This window comes from Chelonia mydas, chromosome 7 (assembly GCF_015237465.2).
Source record: "Chelonia mydas isolate rCheMyd1 chromosome 7, rCheMyd1.pri.v2, whole genome shotgun sequence".
NCBI classification, from domain to species: Eukaryota; Metazoa; Chordata; order Testudines; family Cheloniidae; genus Chelonia; species Chelonia mydas.
In genome coordinates, this window is record NC_057853.1 from 107,825,337 (window position 1) to 107,853,291 (window position 27,955).

Genomic DNA, 27,955 nt, shown 5'->3' on the forward strand with positions numbered 1-27,955 from the left:
CAGTTTTGCAGCCCGATGTGGCCCTTGGGCCAAAAAGTTTGCCCACCCCTGCCTTAGACCTTAGTCCATCCCATGCTTTACTGCACATTGGGCTACCCACATTTGCCATCCTTGCCTGTCAACTGCCCTTCTCTCCAAATCTTCCCGTGCCATGCTGCGGTAGATCACAAGGGATCCCCAAAATGGGGGAGCCTCGCCCTAAAGTCCTCTCCTCTCCCTAAAATACGAACTTCCCAAGTGGGCAGCCTCTCATCCCCTACGCACCCTGACCCCAGCCACGGGGGGGGGGGGTGTCTTCCCCCCAAATGGGAGCCTCTCTCCTCCAAGGCGCCCCCCCAATAAAGGCGTGTCTCAGCCCCAACCCTTCCTGGCAATGGTGCAGACACCCCCCCCCCCCCCCCGGCCCGAAGCCCGTCTCCCCTTCCCCTGTGGGGGTCTCTCACACACCACCCTGCTCCTCCAACAGGGGACTGTTCCCTCGTCCGTCCCCACGAGAGTGGAATCTCTCCCCTCCCCCTCCCCACCGACGGGGCCGGCCTCTCGCGGCTCGCTCTGCAGCTCAGCCCAAACCAGGCCCCCGCCGGTTGGCATGGAGACCGCGGCGAGCGGCGGGAGGAGGGGGCAGGCCAGCAGCAAAGCGGCCGCTGATTGGCTGGGGGAAAAGTGCCCAATAGCAGGGAACGATGTTAATGAAGCGTCAAGATGGCGGCTAGGTAAACACGGCCGGTGAGTGGCTCCCGCGCTGGCTGCCGGGGCCTGAGGGGCCGCAGGGAGCCGGCGCGGGGGGGTGGTTCGCGGCGGGAGGGAGCGTCCGTTCATTGCACACGGGCGGCACCTGGCGGAGGAGGGAGTCAGGAGGTGCAGCGCGGTGGCAGCTGGGGTGGGGGCCGCTGGGTGAGGGGCGGCGCGGCGGGAGCCGTCAGAGGGGGCTGGGCTGATCTTTGGGGGGAGGGGCAGGGGGTGTTTTTGCTCTCCGGCAGGGTGGAGGTTTTAAGAAGTGCGGGGAGGAGGGATAATGGGCGGTGGAGGGGGAAGGGACAGGAGAAGGGTGGAGGTGACTTTGTCTTTGGGTGGGCACAGCGGGTTAGGTAGGAGGTTAGGGGAGGGCAGGGCTCGGGTTTCATGCGGGTCCTGGATGTGAGGTTCATGGTTGCATCTCAAAGTACTGGGACACGTGGTAAATGTCAAGAGGTTCTGTACACTTCTCCCAAAACCCCACCTAGCATGAGCCCTCTTTCGCTTCTGGAGGGGGAACCTGCCTGAAATGAATCCAGAAAAAAGGAGGCCTCTGTCTTCCCTCTTTTCCTACTTACCTCCTCCAAAGTGAGCCTGATTTGGACTGTAAATCAAATCCAAACAACTTTTGAGAGTGGGGCCTGGGTGGTGCTGTCCCAGGTAGCAGTTGGAGGAGGAGATGGAAAGTAGTGAGGCTGAGAATAATAAGCTTATCCTACTCTTCATTGAGAGACTCTAGGGGAATCATTGGTTTCAGAGTAGCAGCCGTGTTAGTCTGTATTCGCAAAAAGAAAAGGAGTACTTGTGGCACCTTAGAGACTAACCAATTTATTTGAGCATAAGCTTTCGTGAGCTACCGCTCACTTCATCGGATGCATACTGTGGAAACTGCAGAAGACATTATATACACAGAGACCATGAAACAATACCTCCTCCCACCCCACTCTCCTGCTGGGAATCATGTTAACTTGTACCTATAAATATCTATTTAAGTCGGGTTTGGCTTTGTAAAATGGTTTACAAACCATTGTTAGATTCAAAAGAAAACAGCACAATGTTATATTTTCAGTCCGATTCAATGCTGACATAAGCTGTACAAACGTTGCCAAACTGTGTTTAAAAGCAAATACGTCAACCACACCCAAGGTATTTTAGAAGTAGGTAACATCTGCCTAGGATTGCCTGTGCACTTGCTGCCTTTGGGTTTTGATCCCTTGTGGACATTTGTCAGAATTGTCCATTTCTGATCATATAGCAGGTGGCTAAAACAGTGACTTCTTTCTTTCTCCTATCTGTCATGGTGAGGCACAATTTTTTCCCCCCCTTTACTTTTATTTATTTTTTTTTCAGACCAAGTCTCTCCGTTGGGAGGAAGTCACTTAATTAGTTTTAAGATAAATTTGAAATTGTCTGATGCAGATTTTGCTCTAAGTTATACTAGTGTAAATCTAAAATAACTCTATTATAGTCAAGTTTTACAATTGTGCAGCAAAATAGAATCTGGTCTTGTACCACTCGTGACTTATGTTTTTGTGTTGCATGATTCAGTAAAACACTTAGGACCAAATTTTCGAAAGGGTGTGTGCAAAACCAAACAAGCACTTTTGGAGACACTTGACTTACAGTTCCAGGGTACACACAAATCTGACTGTACACACTTCAAAAGCATCTAGCCCCTAACGTGTGTCTTCCAAGTGTTTTTTTAAAATACTCATTCGTGCACTTTCACAACCCTTTGATAATTGTTCTCTAGATTCAGGCAGTATGACTTACTGCATTTAAAAAAAATCTTGAGTTACAATTTTTCTATACTTTATATTAAAAACTGAGTTTTAAAATTATAGGAGAGCAAAAGGACCATTGTGTAAACTGCCCTCTCTACAAGTGTTAAGACGTTCTGCATTAATTCTGATAAGCTTGTCTAAACCACTTAAAACATCTAATGGAAGTAAGATTATTTTTTGCTTTTTCCTCTTGTCAAGAGCATTTAAAATATTTGTAATGCTGTATTTCATTATTTCTAATTCTCTGCATCCACAGAGAAAATAGAATCTGGGTAAATTCATATGAAGTGTGTGTCTTCACAAAGATTTTTTGCTGTTTTGCTCTGTTTTTTAGACTGGAAGATGTGGAGTGGGCTGTTGCCTCCTGGTGTGAATGACAGTGATGTTGACTTGAGTTCTGATGATGGAGACCCAGCGGATGGTCCTATATCTTGCTCCGCAGAAGATAAAGTAGATGAGGATGTCAAAGGAGTTCAGGTTTCTGATTTTCAGACAAATAGACCTGAGAGTATCACTGGAAGTAAATCCATTCCTATAGCAGTGGCAGATGGAGAAAACGAATATCAAGAATGCCCTTCTGGAGTTTCTTTAAAAATATGGAATGTGGGTATTATTAGTTTGTCTGCAAATTACCAGTACAAAATTTTAACATACATGTTCAATGTTGTATGGCTAATCTTTATTTAAGTGAAGGGGCATACGATGTGTAGGATAAAATAAAGCAATTTGAATAAAATGTAGTCTGCCATGACCCATTGGAACCAATGTTAACCTAACAAGCTGCTAAGAGGGATTTTTTTTTAATGTAAATTTTACTTTTGCTTTCTTTCAAGACTGGTAAAGCCCAGGGGAGAAAAATAATATAGCACAACCACTCCTTCTTATGAAGTTTTCTGTTCACTTCAGGGCCTGAGCACCTGAACTTCTTTGCAATGGCTTCTGAATGGTTAAAGATTTGTAATTTAGCATATTATCCAATCAATTGAATATTTAAGATGTAGTCAACAAAAAATGTGTCCTTCAGTTTCCTGTAAACCCTGCCATTCAGTATCAAGTTGGGTTACAAGACCGTATTCATTTTCTTTGATCTGTACATGTTTCATATGGGGAAAGAAAAAATTGGAGAATTCATACTTATGAGTTGACCAGTCTACACTGATATTTCACAGTGGGCCTCTAATTCTGAATAAGGATTGCAAAAAAGTAGTCTCTCATCTTTCTCCATAGCCTAGATAGCCAGTTATGTAAGAGGTCTACTTCCAGTCTTCCTTGAACATTCACCCATCATCTAAATTGACCTCAGAGAACTTTATGAACATGCTCAATGTTGCGCCCTTAATGTGCTTCACGTTAGTTGCGTACCTTATAATGAAGATTGGGATGCAGTTCTGAAGAATCATGGGGACTAAAAGAAGGGGTAGGGGCAGAAAATCAGAGATAATATTATGTGGTATGAAGATCAGAGTCTGTTGTGTGTAACTTTTGCAACTTATTACCAGTAGAATTGAACTTGCACTATATAAGAACCTTCGTATAGTAAGAATTAGAATTTTGGGTAATGTTTTCAGTACACTTTTTGACTTAAAAAAATTCGGAGTTTGCTTTTTCCTTCTCCTGTAGAAATTTCAGGAGCTTCAGAAGAAAAACTGTGAAATGAAAGTCCAAACAAATCAGGGAAACAGGGGGAAAAAGAGAAAACGTTACAGAAAAGGTATTTCATTTAATTATAGAATTAATACCAAATGCATTTTGATTTACTAAAGTGGGTTGGAAAAACTATATTTTTTCAAGAAATACAGTGAAAGACCGGGCTGGAGAGCACCATTGATGCCAGCGTTCTGTGCCTGTGAACCAGAGACTTTTGTTGTGTGACTATGTTATGGAAACAGTATAGATTTATATTTGTGCTACTTGCAAGGAAATTCAACTTGTAAACGTTCTTCAATTAATGTTGATTTATCAGGATTACCAGTTAGCTAAAATATATTTTAGTAATCCAATGACTCACTCTTGCTTTAGCTTTCTAAATACAATTCTCTATTACAGATACTATATAAAGTTCTTATTATGAAAACCCTTACTACTGAGCATAATCCTATCGCTTTAAAAACATTTTAAAAAGTAAGCACTATGGGACCAATCCTGCTAACGGGGTCTGCCTAAATGGGGTTCCATTGACCTATTGGAGCTCTGTGTGGGAGGATCTCTTGGCACCTCAGGCCTTAAAGATTACTCAATAATACCATACACATTAATCTTGAACTAGTCTCTTTTAATGATTTGTACCAGAAGTTTGTGAATGTCTTTAAAATATATTTGCTTTCTTTATTTTTTCTTTTCAGAAAAACTGAAAAAGAGCAAAAAAGAAGTGATTGAAAGGTATAAAAAAATCAATATAATTATGTGAAGTGTGTTTGTAAATGGACATTGTCAGAAAGAATGAGTACAAAATTTGACTAACCTTAGGGCCACATACTATCTTTGGATATCTGTAAGCAGTTTCCAAGTCAGTCAGAGTCTCGGGCAGTCAACAGCTGTATTTGACTCCTAAAATTATTTGATGGGGAAATTTCTTGATTTAGCAAATATTGACTTGGGTCGAAATTAAAATAGGAGAGGAGGGACCTAACTTATTATTCCTTAACCCATAGCTATGTCGGCTTGCCCTCAATTGCACTACCTGTATGTGTAGTTAACTTCGCATGTAACTGCAGGATTGGGGCCTTACTCGATTCAAGTACAGATATTGTGAAGTAAACAAAAGGAACTGTTAATTTTGTTGGCCATTAGAAAGTTGAGTAGGGGGTAACTTTTTCCAAATGGGAGAACAAAACATTCTTTTTTTTTTCTTCTGGCATATAAAAGGTTATTACAAACAATGGAGAGTTTAAAAATACATAGCTGATAATGTTAACTGCTATTCATATTTTAATTGAATAATCAGTTTAATTTATTCTGAGTGTGCTTAGTACAAAGTTGTGTTTGTCTGTTTTTCAGTCAGCAATCTTCAAATGAAGATCAATGGAAGGAACTCACGCAATACTTCGGAATTAATGATAGGTTTGAATCTCTTGTGAGCAACAGGGCTGCCCAAAAGGTGATTGCTATTCATAGTTTCTTAGAAGTACGATGACAATGATATATTATGACAAAACTAAAATCCAGCTATAACTGAAATAAAAATAAGCCAGAAAGTTGGTTGAAGGTGAGTAAATAATCATATACTTCTATTAGAGAGAGAATTCTATGTAACACTTGTAATATGATCTACTAGTTAGATATCACATGCAATGTATAGATATTATATTGAAGAATTGCTACACTTTCTGTTGCTACAATATCCCTGGGTATTGCCTTCCATTTCTCTCTCTCTCTTTTTTTTTTTTTCCTTCTCTCTGTGGTATGCATAGGGAGAAGTACACATCTGATTTGGCTAGGGTGAATTTCTTTTAATTTTAAAATACTTCAGCTGATACTTTTAACTGAAAACAGTGGAATTGTCTTGGAGGTATAGGGGTTAGTTATCTAAAAGTGATACTTCATTTGAAGTAGTCTTTTGGATTATTAAGACATTTATGTTATTAAAATGTATTAACATGGCCAATAATTCTCTTAGCAATTTCTGGCACTAATTATTATTGATTATCATCAGTAGTCTCATTTTCAAAGCTCATTTATCTTTGTAAATTATGTTCTTTATAGCAGTGGCTCTCAATCTTTCCAGACTGTTGTACCCCTCAGGAGACTGATTTGTCTTGCGTACTCCCAAGTTTCACCTCACTTAAAAACTTCTTGCCTACAAAATCCGACCTAAAAAGCACTAACGAAGTCAGTACAAACTAAAATTTCATATACTCAATTACTTTATACTTCTGTATATACTGTACACTGAAAAAGCACTGTACACTGAAAAAGCACAATATTTATATTCCAGTTGATTTATTTTATAATTCTCATTTTTACCGTATAAAGAAAGTAATTTTTCAGTAATAGCATGCTGTGACACTTTTGTATTTTTATGTAGCCTGTTGTAAAACTAGGCAAATATCTAGATGAGTTGAAGACCTGCATATACCCCTCTACATGTACCCCTGGTTGAGAACCACTGCTTTATGGCATTATTTGGTCAGTGATGTTTCTAGCCAACATTCAAGAAATTTTTATGAAACCACATCACATTTTCTAGGTTACATATCCCAAGGAAAGTAACTTTGACCACTGTTTTCTGAGTCCTAATTCTAGGCAAACATCTGCTCATAATTCTCCCTAACTGAAACCACAGGCTTGCACTGAATTCCTCAGGTTAGACCTGGGTAATGGAGGAGCCTCGGCCAGTAAAATGTGGAATCTCTCCAGCCGAGATGATTAGATGAATTGCTTTTGTTAGTGCTGGCAAACTGTTAATTATATCTATTAATTTCATAAGGCATCAAACAGAATTGACTGCCATCACAACTTTGAATTATTATTTTATTAAATTTTTGTTCTTCTCTGACTGACATTTTCGATGTATGAAAATGAAAAGAAAAATCCTCTTAACAGTATTTCTCAGTAGTAGCAGATGTTATATTTTCATTTACCATTACATCTTTAAAACAAAGTAGGTTAGTTGACCAGCTGTGACATATTGTACTTTAACAATATTTAAATCCAGTCAAGAAATGGAAGTCTCCTTTTTGATTTAAAAAAAGGGGTTTTTGGTGAAATTTTTGAACAAAATCTGCTTGTGGATATCTGTCACGGATCCACAGATCTGATGCTCTGGAACCGTCCTTGGGAGGACCCCTTTCAGTGGGCCAGGTTCTCCCCTCTCCATCCCTTTAGGGATTCAGTTCTTTATTAGTGTAAGTCATTTAGCTTTACTGCCTCCTTAGACTGAACCTCAGAGCCTTCAGCACCCTTAATTCATGCGGTGAGCTCCCTTCAGTGTGTCCGCCTGAGCTGGAAACCGCAGAGAAACTTGTACACCTAAAGGGAGCAATGCATCCACACCTTCGGCATCTGCAGTGACTCTCAGCCAGTGTTTCAAAACCAGTAAGGTTTATTAGATGTCTGGAACACAGCATAGAAAGTCCTTGGTCAGCACAGAGAATGAAAAGTTACAGCATGGTCCATCATGGTCAGCCCAGAGCCCTGTGACCCCTCTTTTGCCCCTGTTCAAGAGAGTCTCAAGCTTCCAGCAACCAACTCTTAACAACGCCCGCCCCCCCCCCCCCTTGTCCCTGCCCCGGCCACTCCTCAGTCCTTTTTTCTTGTTCCTTTGGCAAACATGGCTGGCGTTCTGTAGAGGGGTGGGCAGTCCATGGTTGTTAGTTGCTAGGTACCAAATGTCCTGGCAACTGGAGTGGCCATTGTCATCTTGGACTCCCCATATACCAGCGGACCTTGCCCTAGACAGCTAGGTGTCAGTCACACCTGTATCTCTGGGTCTCTGCATAGAATAAGCAACCTTCTCCTGCCACCTAGTTAACAATACAGCATATAGGGGAAACTGAGGCACACACACTAGTCATACAAAATATTACAGAAAATTCCCACTCTGGCACAACCTCAGTTCCACTCATATATTCCCTCAGAAATATTACAATTGGAATCTTCAGCAAATACAAACCTACAATTTTTTAAAGAGCACATATGTATTTTTATAAAACTTTCATTAGTCATCCTTAATTTGAAGACATTAACTTTAGACAAGTTAGAATTTGCCTCTGTTATTAGGACACTTTTTTTCTTGTATTCAGAAATTTTAAAAATGTAAAACTTTTTTTTTCCCCTTTCATACCATGATTATTTGAAGACTTGGATTTAGTAGTACAGCAAAGTGGCATGGTGCCAGAATTCAGTTTTGAGATAAAGATAAGATCTAAGAACGGCAAAGATACAGTGATGATTGCCATTCTTCATGTTACCTGACATATACACTTCACATTTTATTTAGGAAAGCTCCAGGGATGGAATAGATAAGCCAAACCATATCTTGAGATGAAACTTTCTTGTGACAGGTCTAAGCTAGTCCATGTAATATTTTTTTTTAACTACAGTATTTACCCTACACATAAGGTGGGCTAATACAATGATTTGTGCTCAGTCAGCCTTTCAGTGACTACTTAATGATACTATCCATTACAACGCTTAGACAAATGTGATTTGTTTTACATGGAAATTACAGATGTGTGAAATAAATATAATTCTGTTAAACAGATGTTTAAAATGTACATGAGGAGTTCTCTCTATAAATCCTATTTCATCATTCATTTTGGCCTGAAGATGTTTGCCATTTTTTTTTTTCCAGTCTGGTCTTGAAGTCAGCATAGACAAGTCTTTGACTGAAGGGGATGTTGAGAGAGCTGAGGAACTGAGTAATAGATTAGCCACTCGTGAGGTAAGTTGACCTAGTTAAATACTACCTCTTAAAACTCTTAACTTTGTGTATCTAGTCATAAATCATTATAATTTAACCAAATACTGTTAAAGATTGTTCCTGGCATCTTTTCCTTTTGCTGCTGCTTATATAGGCTTCTTTCAGCCACGACCTATTATAGCCACATGTGTAACTTTAGGACTGTTTGGACAATTATATCTGTATTTTCAATGGCTCGAGTAATATCTATCACAAGAAGACCTGAACACATAACCCCCAAAAGAATTGATCTCAGACAAACAAGTTATTGTGGAGCCACATTAGTAACTTCATAGTTATGACTATAAATAACTTTCTGTAATAATCCTAAAATTTGAACCTTCTTCCACATCAGTTTCTCAAGAAATTTCAGATGGAAAGTAGCTTTCTTATTAATATTCTGTACCTCAGACTTTGCCTCTCTTTCCCACCTCAACAAAATTTATCCTCGAGCAAACTGGATGAGAGAGCTCAGAGATATAGTTATGTAATGAAAAGGGGTTTTTTGGTTTTGGAATAATTTTAATTATTTCTGTTTTTAAGAACATATCTCAAAATTAGGTTGGTCCAGAAACTTCACATCTTTTATTACATTATCTGCAGTGGTAGCTAGTGTGTCTGAGTAATTGTGGCAAGTGGGTGGCTATTTGTAGAATTAACTTATGAAACGTTGATCCTTCAAAAGGTTTGTAAAATGCTGACATAACTTTTCAATTCGGGTAGTTAACCTGTTAGATGCCTTTGTGAATTTGGATTTAGAATTAGAAACCACACAAATAAATGTGTGTATGGCATCAGCAGTGCATCACTGGAGTCCAGCATAGGCAGCTGGGCTCCAGCTTCCATGAAGGCAGAGGGAGGGTGGTGAAAATGTGAAGAAAGAAAATATTGGAGAACAGCTCAGAAGCCAAGGAAGGGAGAACAGTCAAATGTGGCTCTAAATAGAGGAAATGGTTTGTGTGTTTCCTCCTATTTATTATTAGAAGGTTTTCCATTTTCCTGTTAGAACATATCTCCTACCTCCTGTTTATCTTCCCATTCACACACACGGGTTGGAAATTTCAGGTCTGTTGGCTAAGTTACTAGAATTCAAAGGGTTTTTGAAAGTTTAAAAATGGAGAAGGAAAACGCCACAATCTACTTCAGATTTTCACATAAATGTTTTTAAAATATTTTAAAATTTCCAGCCAAACTTTTTTAAAAATAGAATTAAAGCTGCAATTGCTAATCAGTTAAATTTAACATGGTACAGTATATCATTCTAGTTACTCATTAAAAAGCAGAGTTTTGGAGGCTAGGAAATTTGTACTTAAGGTCCCATAAATAACTTAGTTAAATTCTTACTCTGCCTCAGTACCTGTCCTCTGCATATTCGCTGGATACTGCCTTACTCAGCCACTGAGAGTACTTTGTACGTAACTACCATACACTATCTACATTTCCACTAGTGACTGGAAAACCGTCACTTCACGTAGTATAATTACAAACCCAAGAATGTTTGCTATTGGCCATATATCTCCCTTTTTGAGGTCACCCACCTGCTCAGAATGAAATATGCCAACATCTCACCTCTCCTTTCAAGTACAGTATAAAAACACTCCTAATATATCTCCTCCCAAGAACAGACCTGTAATTCACCATTTCCTCATCTACTCTAAATTAGAGTACAACAATCAATAAAACATGCTGAGATTTCTGGGCAAATTTTTTGACTTAAAATATAAATTAATATGAAAAGTTACAAGTTTTTGTACCATTTATGATATACTATTATCTGAATTGAATAACTGTTGTAACGGGGCAAGGGCCACTAAAGTTAAAGAAGTCAGTATGTAATCTGAGATTTGCAAATTTGAACGTAGAAATGATGACTGGAAGAAGTTTGGAGCTATGTGAGGCCAGAATATGGAGTGACTACTGAGTCAAAACTAAATGGGGTGCAGTGGAAAATTTCCAGTAAATATTGGCTAGCATTAGGATCAGTGTCAGTTGAACCCATTTTTGTTTGTGGTTGTCATGGATATGATAAGTGAGAATATATGAAGGCAGCTATCTTGGAACATGCTGTTCGCTGATGCCTTAGTGACATGTGTGGAAGATTGTGAGGCTCTGCACGCCAGTTTTGAACAGTGGTAATGTACTTTTGAGCAGGGTGGATTTAGAGTGAATGCTGGCAAGACCAACGCTATGTTAACTGAAGGAGGAGGATACTTCATAAAGGCAGAGAGCTAAGAAGTATGAAAGAATTTAAATACCTAGGGTCAATGTTGCTGATGATGATGCCCTGCTGAGTGATGCCCAGCATCATACTAAAGCTGCTTCTTGCAAATGGTAAGAGCCGACCCCAGTTCTGTGTGACGAAAAGATGCCAATAAAGTTAAAAGATGAATGTGTAAAACTGGAATTGGGCCCATCTTAATGTATGGAGTAGAGACTTGGCCAACCACAACAAAGAAAATCAATATGCTCTCCACCACAGAAATGAAGATGTTGAGGTGGTCAAATGGTAGGACATTCCATGATAGGAAATGAAATGATGTTGTAAGGGGCCTAATGCAGGTTGGTGTAATTGAACCCAAGTTGAGAGAGGCTAGGCTATGTTGGTATGGGCATATCAAGTGGCGACTTGAGAGTTATATCAGTAGGATGGCTCTTGCAGTGATTGTGGATGGAAGATGACCAAGGAAGAGACCAAAGATTCATGAGCCAGATATCCGTGGACCTCAGAGAGGACCAATCTGTATAAAAGCCTGGCATACAATGTTGAGTTTTGGAAGAAGGCTATGAAAGTCGCTGACCCCAAATTGAGAAATGACAAGAAAGAAGATGATCATTCTCTGAATTGGGTAGACATGGTATTGTACAACACCTAGCATATTACAGGTGCTATTGTTATATATTATTTGTGGAACCTTAACTCCAGATTCTTGATTTTGAAGTATTAGCAGGTTCGAAAAATAAGAATACGTTTGAAACAATGTTAGTGTTCACAACCTTCATTCCATTTTGGTTAAGGTGGTTAGTCTGAAAAAATAATACATTGTGAGAGAAGGAAAACGCAAATGACCATGGCCCTGATTTTCCAATGCATTTCGTGTGGGCAGTTTCCCAGTAACTTCAGTGGGACTTTACACAGGTACAGGGAATTGCCCATGCAAAACTCATTGCAAGATTGGTTCTTCTTTTGTGACTTAAAAGAAGAGTCTGCATAGGTTAAGGTGGGTCTCCATAATTGTGGGAGCCGGGGGAAGGCCTATCTTTTGTTCTGGTGAAATCATTCATGTAAGTAACTGATTGCCTAAAGAGCCAAACAAAGGGTGCAGTTATGGGAGCAGCTGAGTCAGAACATTATTGTCTTATAGACCAGGTACAGACTAATAAAACAAAATTACTTTCACATTTTTAAATATTGATGCAAACATCCATGTGATCTTCTCCCATTCCATTCTGAACTTACAAAAACAAGAATTTTTTTTTTGAAATGCTACTTTTTTTTTGTAGAAAGTGAATTAATTCTAAAAAACTACCCAATTTTTTCAGTCTACACAAGTTAAGCTGTTAATGTTACTTTTCTTTTCACCTCCAAAAGTTGTAAGCATCAGGAAATGGTTTGAGCCAAACACGGAGAAAGATATTGACTGTGTACGGTATGGCACCCATGAAGGTGGGCAAAAAAACAAGTTGAGTTGCTGTTTCTTATATACAAACTGCATTATTTTACATTTTATTTCTCTGAATTATTATTCCTGAGCAGAGTTGTATGAGGATATCAAAAATAAGCTGATTCTATTTGGGGTACAGCCCCCTTGCAGCCCTGTGGAATGTGTATTCAGTGGGTGGGTGTTCTTTTGGAAATCAGGTGTACAGATTTTTAATCACCACCATTTTCTTTCTCAAGAAGCAGTGACTGGAACCTGCTGATAAAGCCTTTGCTTTGAGGCACAGATCCCAGAGTTCTTAAAGCTGTTTCCTGCTTTAATAAGTGAAACTAATTTTTGATGTATAACATTTATAAGCCTGTGAAACTGATAGGGTAGCATCAGTTTTTAGAAAAATGAAGCCAAAAATAAAGAGATGTCTGGGAATAGGCAATGAAAACATGCCATAAAAAAGCTAGGGAATGCCAAAATCATGCTGTCGATGTGCTATCATTATGACACAGTGAGGGATGATTTTTGTGAAACCTGATTCCCTTAGAATCCGAGTGATGACTTACAGAATGTGCATAATCTGGAGACTGGCTGGGTAGATCACTGAAATTCACATCCCTGAAACCCAAAGGTGGTTTTTTTTTTGTTTTTTTTTGCCATGTAACACTTGTTTCAGGGTATTTGGGGGCACACATTGTCATGTTGTAGTATAAGGAGTAAGTTTGGAAGCTGTATATTGTCTATATTTCTTTGATGAAAATACACCTGTCAAGGAATGGATTGCTGTTTCAAGAGAGATTTTTCATAGCACTGTGCACACAATTTTCTTTGTGCTCTTAAGCCTGGTTACTGGATTGTTGTGGGCTAGCAATTGAATGAATGTGGAACAAATACAATCTGATTGCTTTCATCATGGGGCAAAAATTCTCCAGGGTCTCTCTGTTACTGTAAGTCAAAACAGATTCAGATCTTTTCCAAGCATGGACCTTATACATTCTAATTTTCAGTGCTAAAATGTAGAATTGTTTAAAATATCAAAAATTTTATTTTAGTAAACTTTTTGTAGTTCTACAGTGTGCATGACAAGATTTTTCTACATCAAAATTAGCATGTGTATTGTGGCAATTGTAGAGTGAATCATGTTAAGGTAAGGTGTTCTGAGCTTGGAATTTGGTACGCTAGTGCGTGTGCTAGGAAAATAAGCAAGAGAAAGTAAAAATGGTATGTCTAACTCTTTTTGATTAAAAATAATATAAACTATTTTTTTAAAGTGTGTGGGGAGGAAGTATGGAAGTGAACACATTAACTCCAATTCTGCAGTTAGTGTGCACAGAAACACATGCATCTCCTCACAGACAGACCCACTGATGTTCACTCACAAGTGACTATGCATGGATCTGATTGTAAGATTGTGGACTACATGTATAACCTCCCTTGATGCAGCTAGATGAAATTCATTATTAACAGAAATGTAGCGTATATGTGGCTGGTGAAATTCACCCCAATCCCAGCACAAAGATTTCTACAAAGAAACTGTAGAATCTCTGTATGGTTTGGAGTAATGAACACACTAACTTTATGGTCATTTTACCACTTTATAGGCTGGAATAGTGATGGCAGTTCCTTTGCACATACTTTGAGAGTTTGGGGGCTAGTGGATATCTGTAAGTGTAGAATCCATGGGCCCTGCATTCAGCAAGTCCTCTTTCTGATTATTTTGATCACCATGGCGCTTTAGTGGTTCAGTGCTTCTTGGGCAAGTTCTCCACTACTGAATTAATTTCATTCTGAGAGAGTATACTTCATAGAATATACTACTGCAGAGGCTCAACCTCATCTGTGTGGGTTATATACTTCTAAATCTAAAAAAGAACACAAAGTTTATCTAGGGTTTTTAAACACTCTATATAGTACTGGAAAACATTTCAAAGCATGCATCTTCCAAGAAATTTACTTTAATTACTATGTTAAGAATGGATTGTTTTAATTTTCTTACAATTTGCACAGTATAAATATTCACAGTTAAAGTGTATTTTATTGCAATCCAAGTGCTATCTTTATCATATCCTAATCTAAGACCCTAAGCATTAGCAAAGTGCTCCATGTTTTAAAGCTCTGCTGCTTGAATGTAGAAATGAGTACCTAAGGCCATGGTTGCAACATCGTGTATTTAATGATAACTTGTTTAACCTGAGAGTTATCAAGAAAAGTATTGAATATTTATATAGGAGTTATCCAAGGAGCCTTGAATCTTTTTTAGAATGGATATTGTTGAAAGAATGAAGTTAGCATGGTCAGCTTTGCAGTGTTTGTAGTGAGATGCCCTGGATTTCGTAAACCATGTTGTTTGGTGGTGGTATATCCAATATGCTAACCATGCTTGCTTTGGTAGCAAGCTTTGAACACATACCTAATATGACTGAGAATCCTTCTAATCAATAGACATTTTTTTAATGAAGTAGACTTCATTGTAACATAGGCTATTACCTTAAATTGCAGTGTGAATGGTTCACTTACTGTACTTGTTGGACTTTTTAGGCACTCCTTTAAATAAGTTAATATTGAGAACTTAGAACACTATATTGACTCTGCATAACAGTAAATGTACATTCTATGTAAGAGTTATGACTCAAATTACTTAGTAATATCACATCAGTGTAAACTACATAATCTGTTAAAGATGTTCACATTTCCTTTACATGCTTATATATTTTGAGATGTGAATATAAATGTAAGGCTGTGGCTATTTAATTCTTTGTAAACTTGTTCTAAAATTGATTTTGCGTGACCTGAAAAGAGATCTTTTCAATACTTCACCCTGAAAATACTTTACATTGTTCTTCGAGTGAACCGTATTTTTCTTTAATGCTGTCATGCTCGAATGTTTTGTTCTGTCTCTGGAAACAGAATGCAGATTTCTGTATGGCTCTAATAGTCCTGAGAATTATTCTGGCTAAAATTCAAACTTTTCATTTCACTTGTGATTATTGTGTAGCTATTATTGCTGCATAGGTGCCACATTGTCTAAGAGTGCGTTAGCCTGAGGGCAGTAACTTGAACACAATAAAATTATCTTGACCACATTAGATTTACCTGTCAAAAGAAACCTTAAAAATATTATGTAATTTAGAGTACTACATTACTGAAGCAGTTGTCAGTCTTTAAATAACCTGTTTTGACAGCACTATTCCTATGTGTTTAGCTTAGAGGTTTCTGGCATTTTGGTGAGAATTTTCAAAAGCTCTAATTTACAAGTAAACTCTGCATTATTGTAATAAAGCTTAAATGAAATATATGCTTTATAATCAAATTAATTAACCAGTCATTGGGATACCATTCTCATCTCCCAACAGAGCTACTCTGTTGAGCTTTCTATCGACTCTGATGCTGTTACATCATTTTTTGACCACTTGCTAATAATTGTTGATGAAATTGTCCTCATTTGGAAGCAAATTCTAGCTGGATAATTTAGATTGGGGACCATATGAGCTAGGTTCCTAAAACTATCTCTGTATTTTAAAATTTGACCCTATTTTTAAAGAAATAGTATATAGCTTGTGGTTGCCAAGTCATACAAACGTCCCCTCTGTTAGATATACACAGGGTAAATTAATTGCATGGGGAAATGGCTACTCTACTACCACTACTATGAATGGAGTTGTATTTCTAAATTTATCTACCCTATTCAAAATTTACTATAATATGTGTAGATACCCAAAGTGGTTGCAACAAATTTAACGACTATAATTGCACAGCAGTTAACTTAGGCTTCATTTATATTAAAAGACTGGAAAAAGGAAGAGTAGATTTTATTTTGTCTTGGTGATAGGTTCCCCCCCCCCCCCCGAACGTTTAGTGGAGGTGCTTCCAAATATCTTTCTTCATTAAGATTGTTTTCCTTTAACCTTTGCTATATGACAGGGTTATCACCTAGAATTACATTCTTATGCTCCTCTAATTATGTATATCTTTTCTTTAACAAACCTTAAAAAAAGATTTCAGATGTTACAAGTCTAATTAAAGAGACAGACAAAGCTGAGTTTATAGTGTAGATTTTTTCTGCAGTTCAATTAATCAGCATGTTTTCTCTTTTAATTAAAACCATTTTAGTAAATTAAAGCCCACAGCAAAACACATATATAATTTGTTTGTAATTAGCTCTTAATTGGTGGTAGTTGAAGCTTAGCACCCTTGGTTTCTTTCTTCATGATTGCCATTTTATTAGCAGCCAGTCATTAATTAATCTTTTTTTTCTAATTAGCTTATAAAACTGTTGATGGCACATTATTGTAAATGTGATTTTAAGTTCAAAGCTTGTTAATAAGCTTTCTTACTTAGAAGAACAGAGATAAAGAAATTGCTGAAAACAGTACTACAGTTTTTTTTTCTAACTGCCTTTCTTATAAGGGGACTGTGTAAAGCATCTAACAGCTTATAGTTAATTTTTAATGCTGTTTTCTCATGAATGGAAGAAGTTACTTGCATATAAATGTTTAAATCTAGAAGAGAGCTTAAATATTAGAACATTTTTCTGTCCTTGCTACATTAGTGTCATTGAAATATAATTTGAAGTTTTAATATCCAGCATAAAAAAACAACAAAGATATTACAAACTATTTTACAGTGAAAGTTGAGCACATCCTTGAAAGGAGACAATTTTCACTGCAAAATCCACTCAATATTCTTGTTTGCTTTATATATTTTATATACGTCAGCAATGGATAACATTCCATAACATAAAAGGAGAAAATCATTGCTAAAGGCAAAGCCTGAAATAACTAGATTCATATTTGATGAGAAACTGTAATACTGTATTAAAAGGCTGTTTGGCTTCTCTGGTATGACCATAGGATGCTTCAGGACCTGTTTGAATAAAGATGTTTTGTAAAAGCCTCTGTGGGTTTAGCATTTTGTAGATCACACCTAAATATGACATTTCTGGAGCAGTTCTTGAATCTGCTATCTCATTACTCGTATCATAGAGAGTTTGTATTTTAAACATGACTTCTCATTTAATGCAAGGTCTCTGCTGAATAATATTCCAAATTAAATATCTCAAGATTTTCTGGAAAGTTTTCTGTAAATTACAGTAAATGTCTGTTGCAACTCAATAAAAATGTTTTCTGTCTTGCCGCCTGAACTTTACATATGATTTCAACTTCAGCCATTTCTTTGCTTGTTTTAAAAGTGTTTTATGATGCTGTGCAAGAAACACTAGAAAGGGATAGCTGACAAGGAAAAAAATTAAAAATTGAGTAAAAAGTAAATGAATAATGTCATATTACTAAAAAGATGAGAGGCTAATTTGTGCCGACTTTTTGCTAATTTTGTTCAAGCCTCAAAATGAGGAGCTGTCACCCGTTCTGTGTAGCACTGATGACAGTGCCAATGATCCATGAAATAAGCTGCCGCTGGCTTTGTTCTGATAAGAATGAACAAATCTGCACAATGTACGGCTCCCAGAATCTCATTTTCATACTTGCATGCAGGCTAAAAGAAATAAGCTGTTTGCAGGCTTGATTAATCAGACATTTGAGGGTTTTTTGTCTCTTTGATCTCTTTCGTCTCCTAGGTAACTTGCTTGACATTAATGTTGAGCTTGAGTAAAGACAATCAGGAATTGTAGACCAAACTGATATAAAAATTAAAGACCTTAACACTTTAAGTACTCCAGTAATGGTTCCGCTTTACTTCAGAAAACATCTGTTTTCATTTAATTAAAGAACAAAAGAGAATGGCATCAATATTTTTCATAGAAACCTGTTATTCCATACAAAGTTAAAGTATGATAATTGGTATTTTTAAATAAGTGCCTTGAAATTATTCAAAAAGAGGGAAAGCTGTAGCTCACGAAAGCTTATGCTCAAATAAATTTGTTAGTCTCTAAGGTGCCACAAGTTCTCCTGTTCTTTTTGCGAATACAGACTAACACGGCTGCTACTCTGAAACCTTTAGAAATTTGTTAGAAGGTAACAATTTCAGATGAGTAAAATGTTATGAAAAATGATGGAAAGAAGTTTGCATGTATGCTGCATTAAGCTGATAGAGTAAGATATCTGAAATGATTAACGGTGAACTTTAATATGGAAAGATTTTGCCTCATGGAAACTGAGTTGATTAAAAAGTTTGTCTCAAAAAAACCTATACTGTGTTACAAGGATGAGCCATTATAGCTGCTTTACTACCCAACATGATTTACACACTTTAAACCTGTAAAATTGAAAGGAATTTAAAAAAAATGTCGCAGTGCGTTTGCTTGAGGTTATGCAGACGCTTTTACAAATCTTCCAAGTGGCTGTAAAGATGAATGCCTCAAGGGTCTAGCCAGGGCCCTGCTTTTCCAACCAGCTAAAGCCCTTATCTTAAATCCAAGCAAAGTACCATTAATCTTTTTGAAAGACCTTTTATGGCTTTTAATATATCCCAAATTAGAACATTTTACACCCTTGGTTCCTGAAATATGGTGATAAAAAGCCTTTAGAGCTTAATTTTCCTTACTGCGTGCTCTGACCAATTTGCAGTTCTTTGTGATAATGTTTAGACACCTTAATTAAAATGCAGCAAAATATTGGATGTTCTATATGGAAAATGCTGATACTTTGGCTACACAAGAAATTGTTGTATATATTTTTATTCATGTTTTCTTACTTCTTACAACACTGTATTTTGTTGAGTTATCTGATGACCCGAAATGTGCTCCCTCCCCCGCCCCTTTAAATGTAAAATCCATTGACCAAGCTTTTAAGGATTTCTTCTGGAAGGGGAAGTGAAGATGTATGTCTGGGTGTGGATGGGTGCAGAAGATGCTTAGTTGGAATAGAATGTTTGTGTATGTTTAAACACAACATATTTGTTTTTTGCAGACTAGGTTTTATGTAGCCCTAAAGTGATAGCATTAATACTGCAGAACATTTATTTCCCCTTCTTTCCACATATACTACAGAGGATCTTATTATCCCATTTTATTTCCATACTTTCAAAGATGGAAGTATTCATTCCGCCTTCACAGAAACAGACTAAAATATTTTTCGGTACATTTATAGACATCAGTTATGTAAGATTGTGTGTATACTGATGTTAAATAGGCCTGCGAGAATATATTTCAAATATATACTTAAGGAATAACTATTAGTTAATTCATTGTACCAGGATGTAAAATTCAATCAAAAAATGACATATGAATGCTGTGAATTCATTGTCCACTTAGGCCTCTGATTGCTCTATTGATTAAGTTAATAAAATTATTGTGCTTTGTCACATAAATACTCATTTAGTGCATTAAAATCTACTGTATTCCTTTAAGTTTTACTGTAACTTCAGGAATTTGTAATTCGTTAAATCTGGATTATTTCTAAATGTTGCTGGGATTTTAAGGAATTTAATTTTTATAGCAAAAAATATAATGCTTGTAAATACACTTAAATATTAAAAGGCTGTATGTCAGTAACAGAATGTTATACTTTAGTTCAGGAGCGGGCAAACTTTTTGGCCTGAGGGCCACATTGGGTTTCTGAAATTGTATGGAGGGCCAGTTAGGGGAGGCTGTGCCTCCCCAAACAGCCAGGAATGGCCGGGCCCCCACTCCCACCCGACCCCCCAGGGACCCCTGCTCCATCCGCCACCCCCTGCTCTCAGTCCCCGGACCCCCCGCCCCTAACTGCCCCCCGCTGCCCCCATCCAACCACCCCCCCCCTTTCTGACTGCCCCCCGGGACCTCTGCCCCATCCAACCACCCTTTCTCCCTGACCGCCCCTGGACCCGTTGCCCCTAACTGCCCCCAATTCCCCCACACACACTCCATTCAGCCCCCTCCGGGACCCCTGCCCCATCCACCCCCTCTGCTCCCTGTCCCCTGACCGCTTCCCGCTGCCCCATCCAACCCCTCCTCTCCTTCCTGACTGCCACCCTCCCAGGACCTCTGCCCCTATTCAACCCCCGTTCCGCGCGCGTTCTGAACTCCCCGACCCCTATCCACGCCCCTGATCACCCCCTGAACTCCCCTGCCCTCTATCCAAAACACACACACCCCGCTCCCTGCTCCCTTACTGCGCTGCCTGGAGCACCGGTGGCTGGCAGCGCGGCTGCACCAGGACAGGCAGCTGTGCCGCGCAGCACAGAGCACTGGGTCAGGCCGGGCTCTGCAGCCCCGCCGCCCAGAGCGTTGTGCCACATGGCAGCATGGCTGTCGGGGAGGGGGGACAGCAGACAGCCTCCTGGGCCAGGAGCTCAGGCAGGACGGTCTGCTTTAGTTAGTTTTCATGTGATATGCTTTGTGACTAACTTCAGTTTTTATAGTTCAGATGTCAGTCTATGGAATTACTGGATTATGTTAATTTTTGTTAATAATCAAAACATCATTATTTGGCTAATGATGTAAAACTTAGAAATATTGGCTGATCAAATGATTGATTTGGTGCATCAGGAGGACTCCTTAAGGACATATTTGTGACCCATAAAAGGTACAAAAGATAGATTAGAGAAATGTTTAGCTTTAGCCTTTTTAAGGAATTAATGTAATAATCAATGCTCACATTTTAGCTATTTATTATTTGTAGAATCATAGAATATCAGGGTTGGAAGGGACCTCAGGAGGTCATCTAGTCCAACCCCCTGCTCAGAGCAGGACCGATCCCCAACTAAATCATCCCAGCCAGGGCTTTGTCAAGCCTGACCTTGAAAACCATAATAGAAATGCCTAGGGCTTCAGTCAATTATCAAGAACCCCATTGTACAAACAAATAACCAGGCTGTCCCTGCCTCAAAGAGCTCACCATTTAGGTTAAGGAGAAGACACAACAGGTGGGTGATTGAAACAGAGAAACGGGGTGGGTGCGAGAGTGGGAAACAAGATAAAAATAAAAGAAACATGTCTTGAGTAATAGGCAATAGATTCAACTCACCAGCTGCTTAGCTGTTAGTGTTTTGTATGAAGTCTTTATAACATACAGATACCAGTATTTCACTGGTGAAACAAGATCAGTATGCCACAGTCAGCCTTCCTTTTCAGATTACATTAAAAATGCTGCATTCTGGGGGTTTGATCCATGGCCTTAAGAAGTACAATTTTCACAGAAGTAAATTGCAGCCCTACCTGCATAGGGACAAATTTTGAAACCTCAAATTATCATGAAATGCAGTTGTCATTCTTTGACCAGCTGAAGTTGTAAAATAAAGCAGCTCCTTTCTTTCTCTTTCACCTGATCTCTATATGTGTTGCCATGACGAATGCAATTTCCAGTCATGTTTTCAGTAGTCTGAGACCCTTGTTCTGTTACCTCGGCCTTGCACCTTGGTATTTTTTTGGATTCTTTTGTTTGCAGTCTGGGTTGCGTAAGGCAGTCTTCAACTGGAAAGATGATCATTGACTTCAGGCTTTGAATAGCGCCTTGAGTGAGTTATTGCTGCAAGAAGCAGCAACTTGTTCTAACGTGTTCTACCAGTCTTGGCCAAATGAGTTTTCTGGTTGTCAGGAAGAATAGGAGTAATTTTGAGAAGAAATTCTTTCAAGACATTATATTTTTGCTGGCAGTATTTAACATCATGCACAGATATCACAAAATTCAATTAAAATGAGCAGAAAGTTAGTAATGTTCAGTAATGGAAATCTTTGAAATTGGCAATTTCAAAATTGTTGTGTGGCATTATTCCATCTGGTCTTTTCTCTGACATATATCATGGTATCAGTTCAATTTCCCTTGGGTGAAAAAGTTTGTAAATACATAAATAAAATGGCATCCAATTTACATCCTGTGAAAAGCTTATTTGAATAACATGCATGTTTATTACCTAAACAATGATAATCTAGAGTCTGATAATATGAAGATCATTTTAACCTATTGCAAATGATCTCTAAATACATTATTTCAGTCAACTTCTCAGTAGAACATGGCAACCATTTAACAGTGTGTAGTAGCTCTAGATAGTTTAGGATGGAAGTGAAGAACACTTCAACAATTGGATCTGTAGGCAGATACAATTTTCTAAATTAATATTTTGGCCAGGACGCTGGTAATATCCTCACTACCTCCCTTCCTGTAAAAAGTTCTATGGAAGTTTTTAATCTCCACACATGGTCAAGAGTTAGAGCCAAGCTGGAGCACTGGTTCAGTAATGTTCTAAAAAGGGGATTACTGAAACATATCACTACTACTTCCTGCAGCATGCTGGGTTTTCCCTGGAGGTCTTCTACTTGATATTGGTAAGGCCTGACACTACTTATCTGAGAAGATCAGCTTGAGGGGTTATGGGAATACATTGTTTGGTTCTGATAAATCTATTGAAGATCAAATTACACACTCTAACTGTTTCTGAAGTTGATTTCTATAATACTATGCGTTCTGAAAATCGTGATCTGCACAACACAATATGTTCACGGAAAGAAATTTTCTTTTGTCTTTACTGACTCAGAGTATGTCACGAAAGCAACTAACAAGATGAAAGTAGAGTTGGTTAGAACATTTTCAAAACATTTTTTCATCAAAAAGTGCTGTTTATCAAGTTAAACAATGAGGCTTCTGAGGTTCACAGTAGGCAAGAGAGGGAGACACATGAACCAAATACCTGATTTTCTTGATCCAGAAGCCGATGATTCAACACAGTTCCATTTTGCAAAATGTTCAAAAGATTTTGTTCCAGTGAGTAAAAAAAAAACAACACATTTTGAAACCTCAAATTATCATGAAATGCAGTTGTCATTCTGTGACCAGCTCAAGTTGTAAAATAAAGCAGCTCCTTTCTTTCTCTTTCACCTGCACCATCTTAAACACCACTTGAGCCAAATTCATCCCTAGGATTAGTGGAAATAATTCCCATTGAGTCACTGGAAATTGGACACATTTATAGTAGGATACCAAACTTGTGCATATTACAGTGTTGTCAGTTATTCTCTCCTGATCAACTTATATATCTAACATGTTTCTGGTACTTCCATCACTACTGAATTTGGCCCTTAGTTTGAAATATACACTGAATACTGATTTCAGAGTAACAGCCGTGTTAGTCTGTATTCGCAAAAAGAAAAGGAGTACTTGTGGCACCTTAGAGACTAACCAATTTATTTGAGCATGAGCTTTCGTGAGCTACAGCTCACTTGCATCCGATGCAAGTGAGCTGTAGCTCACGAAAGCTCATGCTCAAATAAATTGGTTAGTCTCTAAGGTGCCACAAGTACTCCTTTTCTTTTTACTGAATACTGAAACACTCAAAGCAATGGCTGACATGCCAAGTTTTTATTACTTAAAAAAAACTGTATAGGTTGGTTGGCTACAAACTTTACACATGTAAAACTTTCTTGTCATCTTAGTTCATGTGATTATATAAATAATTTTCATTCTTTAACATGATGTATTAGACAAAAAACTAGACCAAAGAGGGTAGCTGATGCTCTACTAATGCCCAACACATAAGATCTTTCCTCTTGCACTTGTCTCATGTTATTGAGATTAGCCAATTAAAATCCAGCCTGCACCAGTTCTAAAGTGCTTTAAATTCCATATATGAAAGGTACTGTATGTGAAGAAATGTTAATTTTTTGAATGTACAGGTATACCATCCGTTGGATGGGTGGGATTACTCAGAGCCTTGAGGACCTCTACTGTTCTTGCCCATCATTCTTAACACTGCCATCTTTCTGGCTGATGAGGTGTGGAGGTGGGAACAGATCAGAATCATTGCTCCTTCAGTTCTAGCTGTCTTTTTGGTCCAAAGCACACAGGGTAAAATGGATCATCTGTCTCTCCCATAGAAAATCTGGTCCGGTTCAGTCCTATGCGTACATCGGTCCATCTGATTTTTCAAAAGATATCGTAACTCATGTTAGCCCATGGGAAAGAGTATCAAACTAAATAACTCATTGGTAGGCCTCATGTTTGATGTAAACCATTTGCTTCTGTTGACTTTTCTTTCTGTTCCTTCTCACCCCTTCTTAGCTCGGCGTGAAAATTGCTAAAGCTGTTGCTTGTCGCAACTTTGTAAAAGCCAAGCAAGATACGGAGGCTTCCCAAGAAGCTCGAAAGAAAAAGAAGCTTGCCTGGGGGTGCGTCATTTGAGTACAATATTCAGTATTTGTGGTTTTGTTGGCTTTAAATGGATTCAATAGAATCTCAGTTAAATGTTTCCTTACTTCAAATAGACTTGTGCTGATCCTTGTTTGTTTAGTTTGACTTGATTTTTTTTTCCTGAATAGTGAATCACACTAAATATATAGTTGGTACCACAACTGATAACTTATTCTAATGTTTATATTGCCTTTTTGTAATTAGTAGGTTACTAAAAACCAAATTCTGATTTTTTTTTTTCACTGAAGTTAAATGTCTTCTCTTGAAAACTCCCAAATATCACTGTAGTGGAACCTAACATGTTTTTGTGCTTCATTTCAGATTTGAAGCAAAGAAAAGATGGGAAACAAAAAGCAACATGGGATACATGTAGTTCTGTCTTGATCTCATCTGAAAGTAAAGCTGTTTAAAATATAATTATTGTGGGTTTAATGCAGTATGTGCTGCCTCTTTTATGCTTGCATAACTAAATCTTGAACAACTAAGCAAGGTTAATAGTAGTTTAAAAAAACTAAGCAAAAACTGTTTGTTTACTTATTTCCCGTAATGCTCTTAGATTTCTATATCTTGTTTCAAATTCCTGTTAAAATTGTAGTGGGAATAGATATTTGATTATTTTTAATGCACACAGAAACTTAACATTCCACTCATTCTCCAGATGGACAAAATTCTGTATAACACATCTCAGTTCTGAAGAATTGTGGAGCCTGGTCAAGATTCCCATAAATCTGGACCCAAATTTTCAGTGCAGTAAGGTTCTGTTAGGTGGCCACGGCTTTTATAACGATAAAATATTCATGTCAGTGACACATGGGTGTGGGTAAAGGGACAGGTTCTTCGTTTAAAAAAAATCAGTATCTTATCAATTATACATCTGATCTACTAAGTAGTACAGATCTTATCACAGTATTGTTTTGAGGCTGCTCTTTGAATCATTTGGACACAAGAGATCAGTTGGTTGAGTTCAAGGTATATCATGAAATGCCTGAAGAATACCAGAATATTGACTTTTGTGACGTAACCCAATGCTCCTTTTATTTAGTAGTATTAAGTATGAAAATAATTTTAAATTAAGCTATTCTCTATACTACTAAAAGAATCTTATCTTTGTATTATTTATTTATGTGGCTAGATAAATCGCAACAGAAAATTTTAGTCTGAGAGTCCATGAAGCGCAATGCTTAGATTCATTGGGTGGATCTAGTATGCCCCATGTCCTGGAACCAGCATCTTGAAGACCCTTCCAGTTTATCCTTCCCCACTTACTTCACATGTGTTCAAGTTTTAAAATCCCTATCTTGTCAATGGGACAAAATGTAGAAATATGAATTTTGAAAATATCTAAAATCTGTTATGTTGTGGAGTTGATCAACTTACACTTGAATATCAAATGCAAACCGTATTCGGTGCCAGATGTTTTATAAAAGAATTATGCTTTGAATGCTTATGTTGTAAGTAACAAGCACTGTTAATAATGTTTTTCTAAAATCATTCACAGTGAAAAGTAAGGACACATTCAAGATTAGCAATAACTTTTTTCCCTGAAGTTTTTGCCTATATGTTTAGTCACCAAAATGCCTGAAATGAATTGGGAATGTAAACGTCAGTTGTTGTTAAACAAGATTAATATGTTTCAGGCCAAAGGTTTGGTATTAACATAATGGTGATTTACTATTTAAGCACTTCAGGCTAAAACAACTTGCCAAAGAGTAGTACTTTGAAGGTTTACGGCACCAATTGTAAGACCTAAGGAATAGGGCGTTTGTTGGTAGCCCTCGGGATGTGGAATATATCTTTTTTTTTTCTTCTTTTTTTCCCCTAGCAGAACATTGTACTTTTCATAAAGATGAGAGTTTGCAATATTGTAATCATAGAGTTAGCTGTAATTAGTTATGATGACAGAGTTAAAGACAACTGCCAAGACTGTAAACCAGTGGGTAAACAGGATTCTGAAACAGAACATCATAAAATTCAAACTGTATTTTAAATACCTGTACCTTTTTTTGGAAGAGCCATTGGCATGGGGAAAGGAAGCAAGTGGTATGTAGTCCTCATATTATTTATTTTATATATGCATTAAATTTACAAATACATAATGTATAGTTTGTGTATGTATCTGTATTTTTCCCACATGGAATAACATTATATTTAAGACATTATGGCTTATGAAAATGGGAAAATGCCTTAGTGGTTCCTTGGCAAACCTAGAAAAATACTATATGAAGAATTTCAAATGTACCAGAATTCTATAAAAATTCCTATCTAAAAATTCAAGTGAAATTATTTTTACTGTGTATAGCTTGTGTCATAAATATAATGGGAAGGCTAACCACCTTTAAATCCCTCCTGGCCAGAGGAAAAACCCTTTCACCTGTAAAGGGTTAAGAAGCTAAAGATAACCTCGCTGGCACCTGACCAAAATGACCAATGAGGAGACAAGATACTTTCAAAGCTGGAGCGGGGGAAAGCAATCTAGTTAGATATGCATTAGATTCTGTTTTGTTTAAATGGCTGATAAAATAAGTTGTGCTGAATGGAATGTATATTCCGGTTTTTGTGTCTTTTTGTAACTTAAAGTTTTGCCTAGAGGGATTCTCTATGTTTTGAATCTGATTACCCTGTAAGGTATTTACCATCCTGATTTTACAGAGGTGATTCTTTTACTTTTTCTTCTATTAAAATTCTTCCTTTAAGAACCTGATTGCTTTTTCCTTGTTCTTAAGATCCAAGGGTTTGGGTCTGTGTTCACCTATGCAAATTGGTGAGGATTTTTATCAAGCCTTCCCCAGGAAAAGGGGTGTAGGGCTTGGGGGGATTTTGTGGGGAAAGACGTTTCGGGCTCTTTCCCGGTTATATTTTGTTAGATGCTTGGTGGTGGCAGCAATAAAGTCCAGGGACAAAAGGTAAAATAGTTTGTACCTTGGGTAAGTTTTAACCTAAGCTGGTAAAAATAAGCTTAGGGGTTTTTTCATGCAGGTCCCCACGTCTGTACCCTAGAGTTCAGAGGGGAAGAAACCTTGACAGCTTGTTTATTTTTTTAAACGGATGGTAAATAAATGTTAGGAAAAAGATGGCCTTTTTATGTGCTATACACTGAAAAAGCCAAATGATGCTAATTATTCTGTGCCCTGAAAACAGATTAATATGTTACAATTTTTGGTACTTTAATAAAATTACCTCTGTTTTAATAACTGAAAAAGAAATGGTGTAAACGTCCACTTAATAGTAACTGATCTAGTTAATAAATGGTTGATATATGTGCATCACACCAGAAGGAGCAGTACTCTTATTTGATCTGAAAATATAATAGTCAAAAAATAAAAGGTAAGG

General features: G+C 37.8%; 1 protein-coding gene across 3 annotated transcripts; it reads left to right on the top strand.

Moving 5' to 3' along the window:
- The first annotated feature begins 656 nt into the window (after window positions 1–656).
- Window positions 657–27,893, top strand: FAM204A (family with sequence similarity 204 member A). 3 transcript variants are annotated; one of them, XM_037904090.2, is made up of 8 exons: window positions 657–726; window positions 2,854–3,122; window positions 4,140–4,230; window positions 4,862–4,898; window positions 5,517–5,616; window positions 8,812–8,901; window positions 24,497–24,603; window positions 24,947–27,893. In XM_037904090.2, exons 2-8 carry the CDS (start codon window positions 2,862–2,864, stop codon window positions 24,996–24,998), a joined length of 738 nt encoding a protein of 245 aa, XP_037760018.1. In that variant the 5' UTR covers window positions 657–726; window positions 2,854–2,861; the 3' UTR covers window positions 24,999–27,893. The 3 variants fall into 3 exon arrangements, with proteins under 3 accessions (XP_037760018.1, XP_043406947.1, XP_037760019.1); XM_043551012.1 differs by having other exon boundaries at window positions 676–713; XM_037904091.2 differs by having other exon boundaries at window positions 726–858.
- The last annotated feature ends 62 nt before the right edge of the window (window positions 27,894–27,955 follow it).

What these genes read in the sequence shown, in the direction of transcription:
- FAM204A (XM_037904090.2), top strand. Translation starts at nt 2,862, where the DNA reads ATGTGGAGTGGGCTGTTGCCTCCTGGTGTGAATGACAGTGATGTTGAC. An exon ending in GCAACAGGGCTGCCCAAAAG is followed by an intron (nt 5,617 to 8,811) that starts GTGATTGCTATT and finishes TTTTTTTTCCAG; the next exon opens with TCTGGTCTTGAAGTCAGCAT. An exon ending in AAAAAGAAGCTTGCCTGGGG is followed by an intron (nt 24,604 to 24,946) that starts GTGCGTCATTTG and finishes GCTTCATTTCAG; the next exon opens with ATTTGAAGCAAAGAAAAGAT.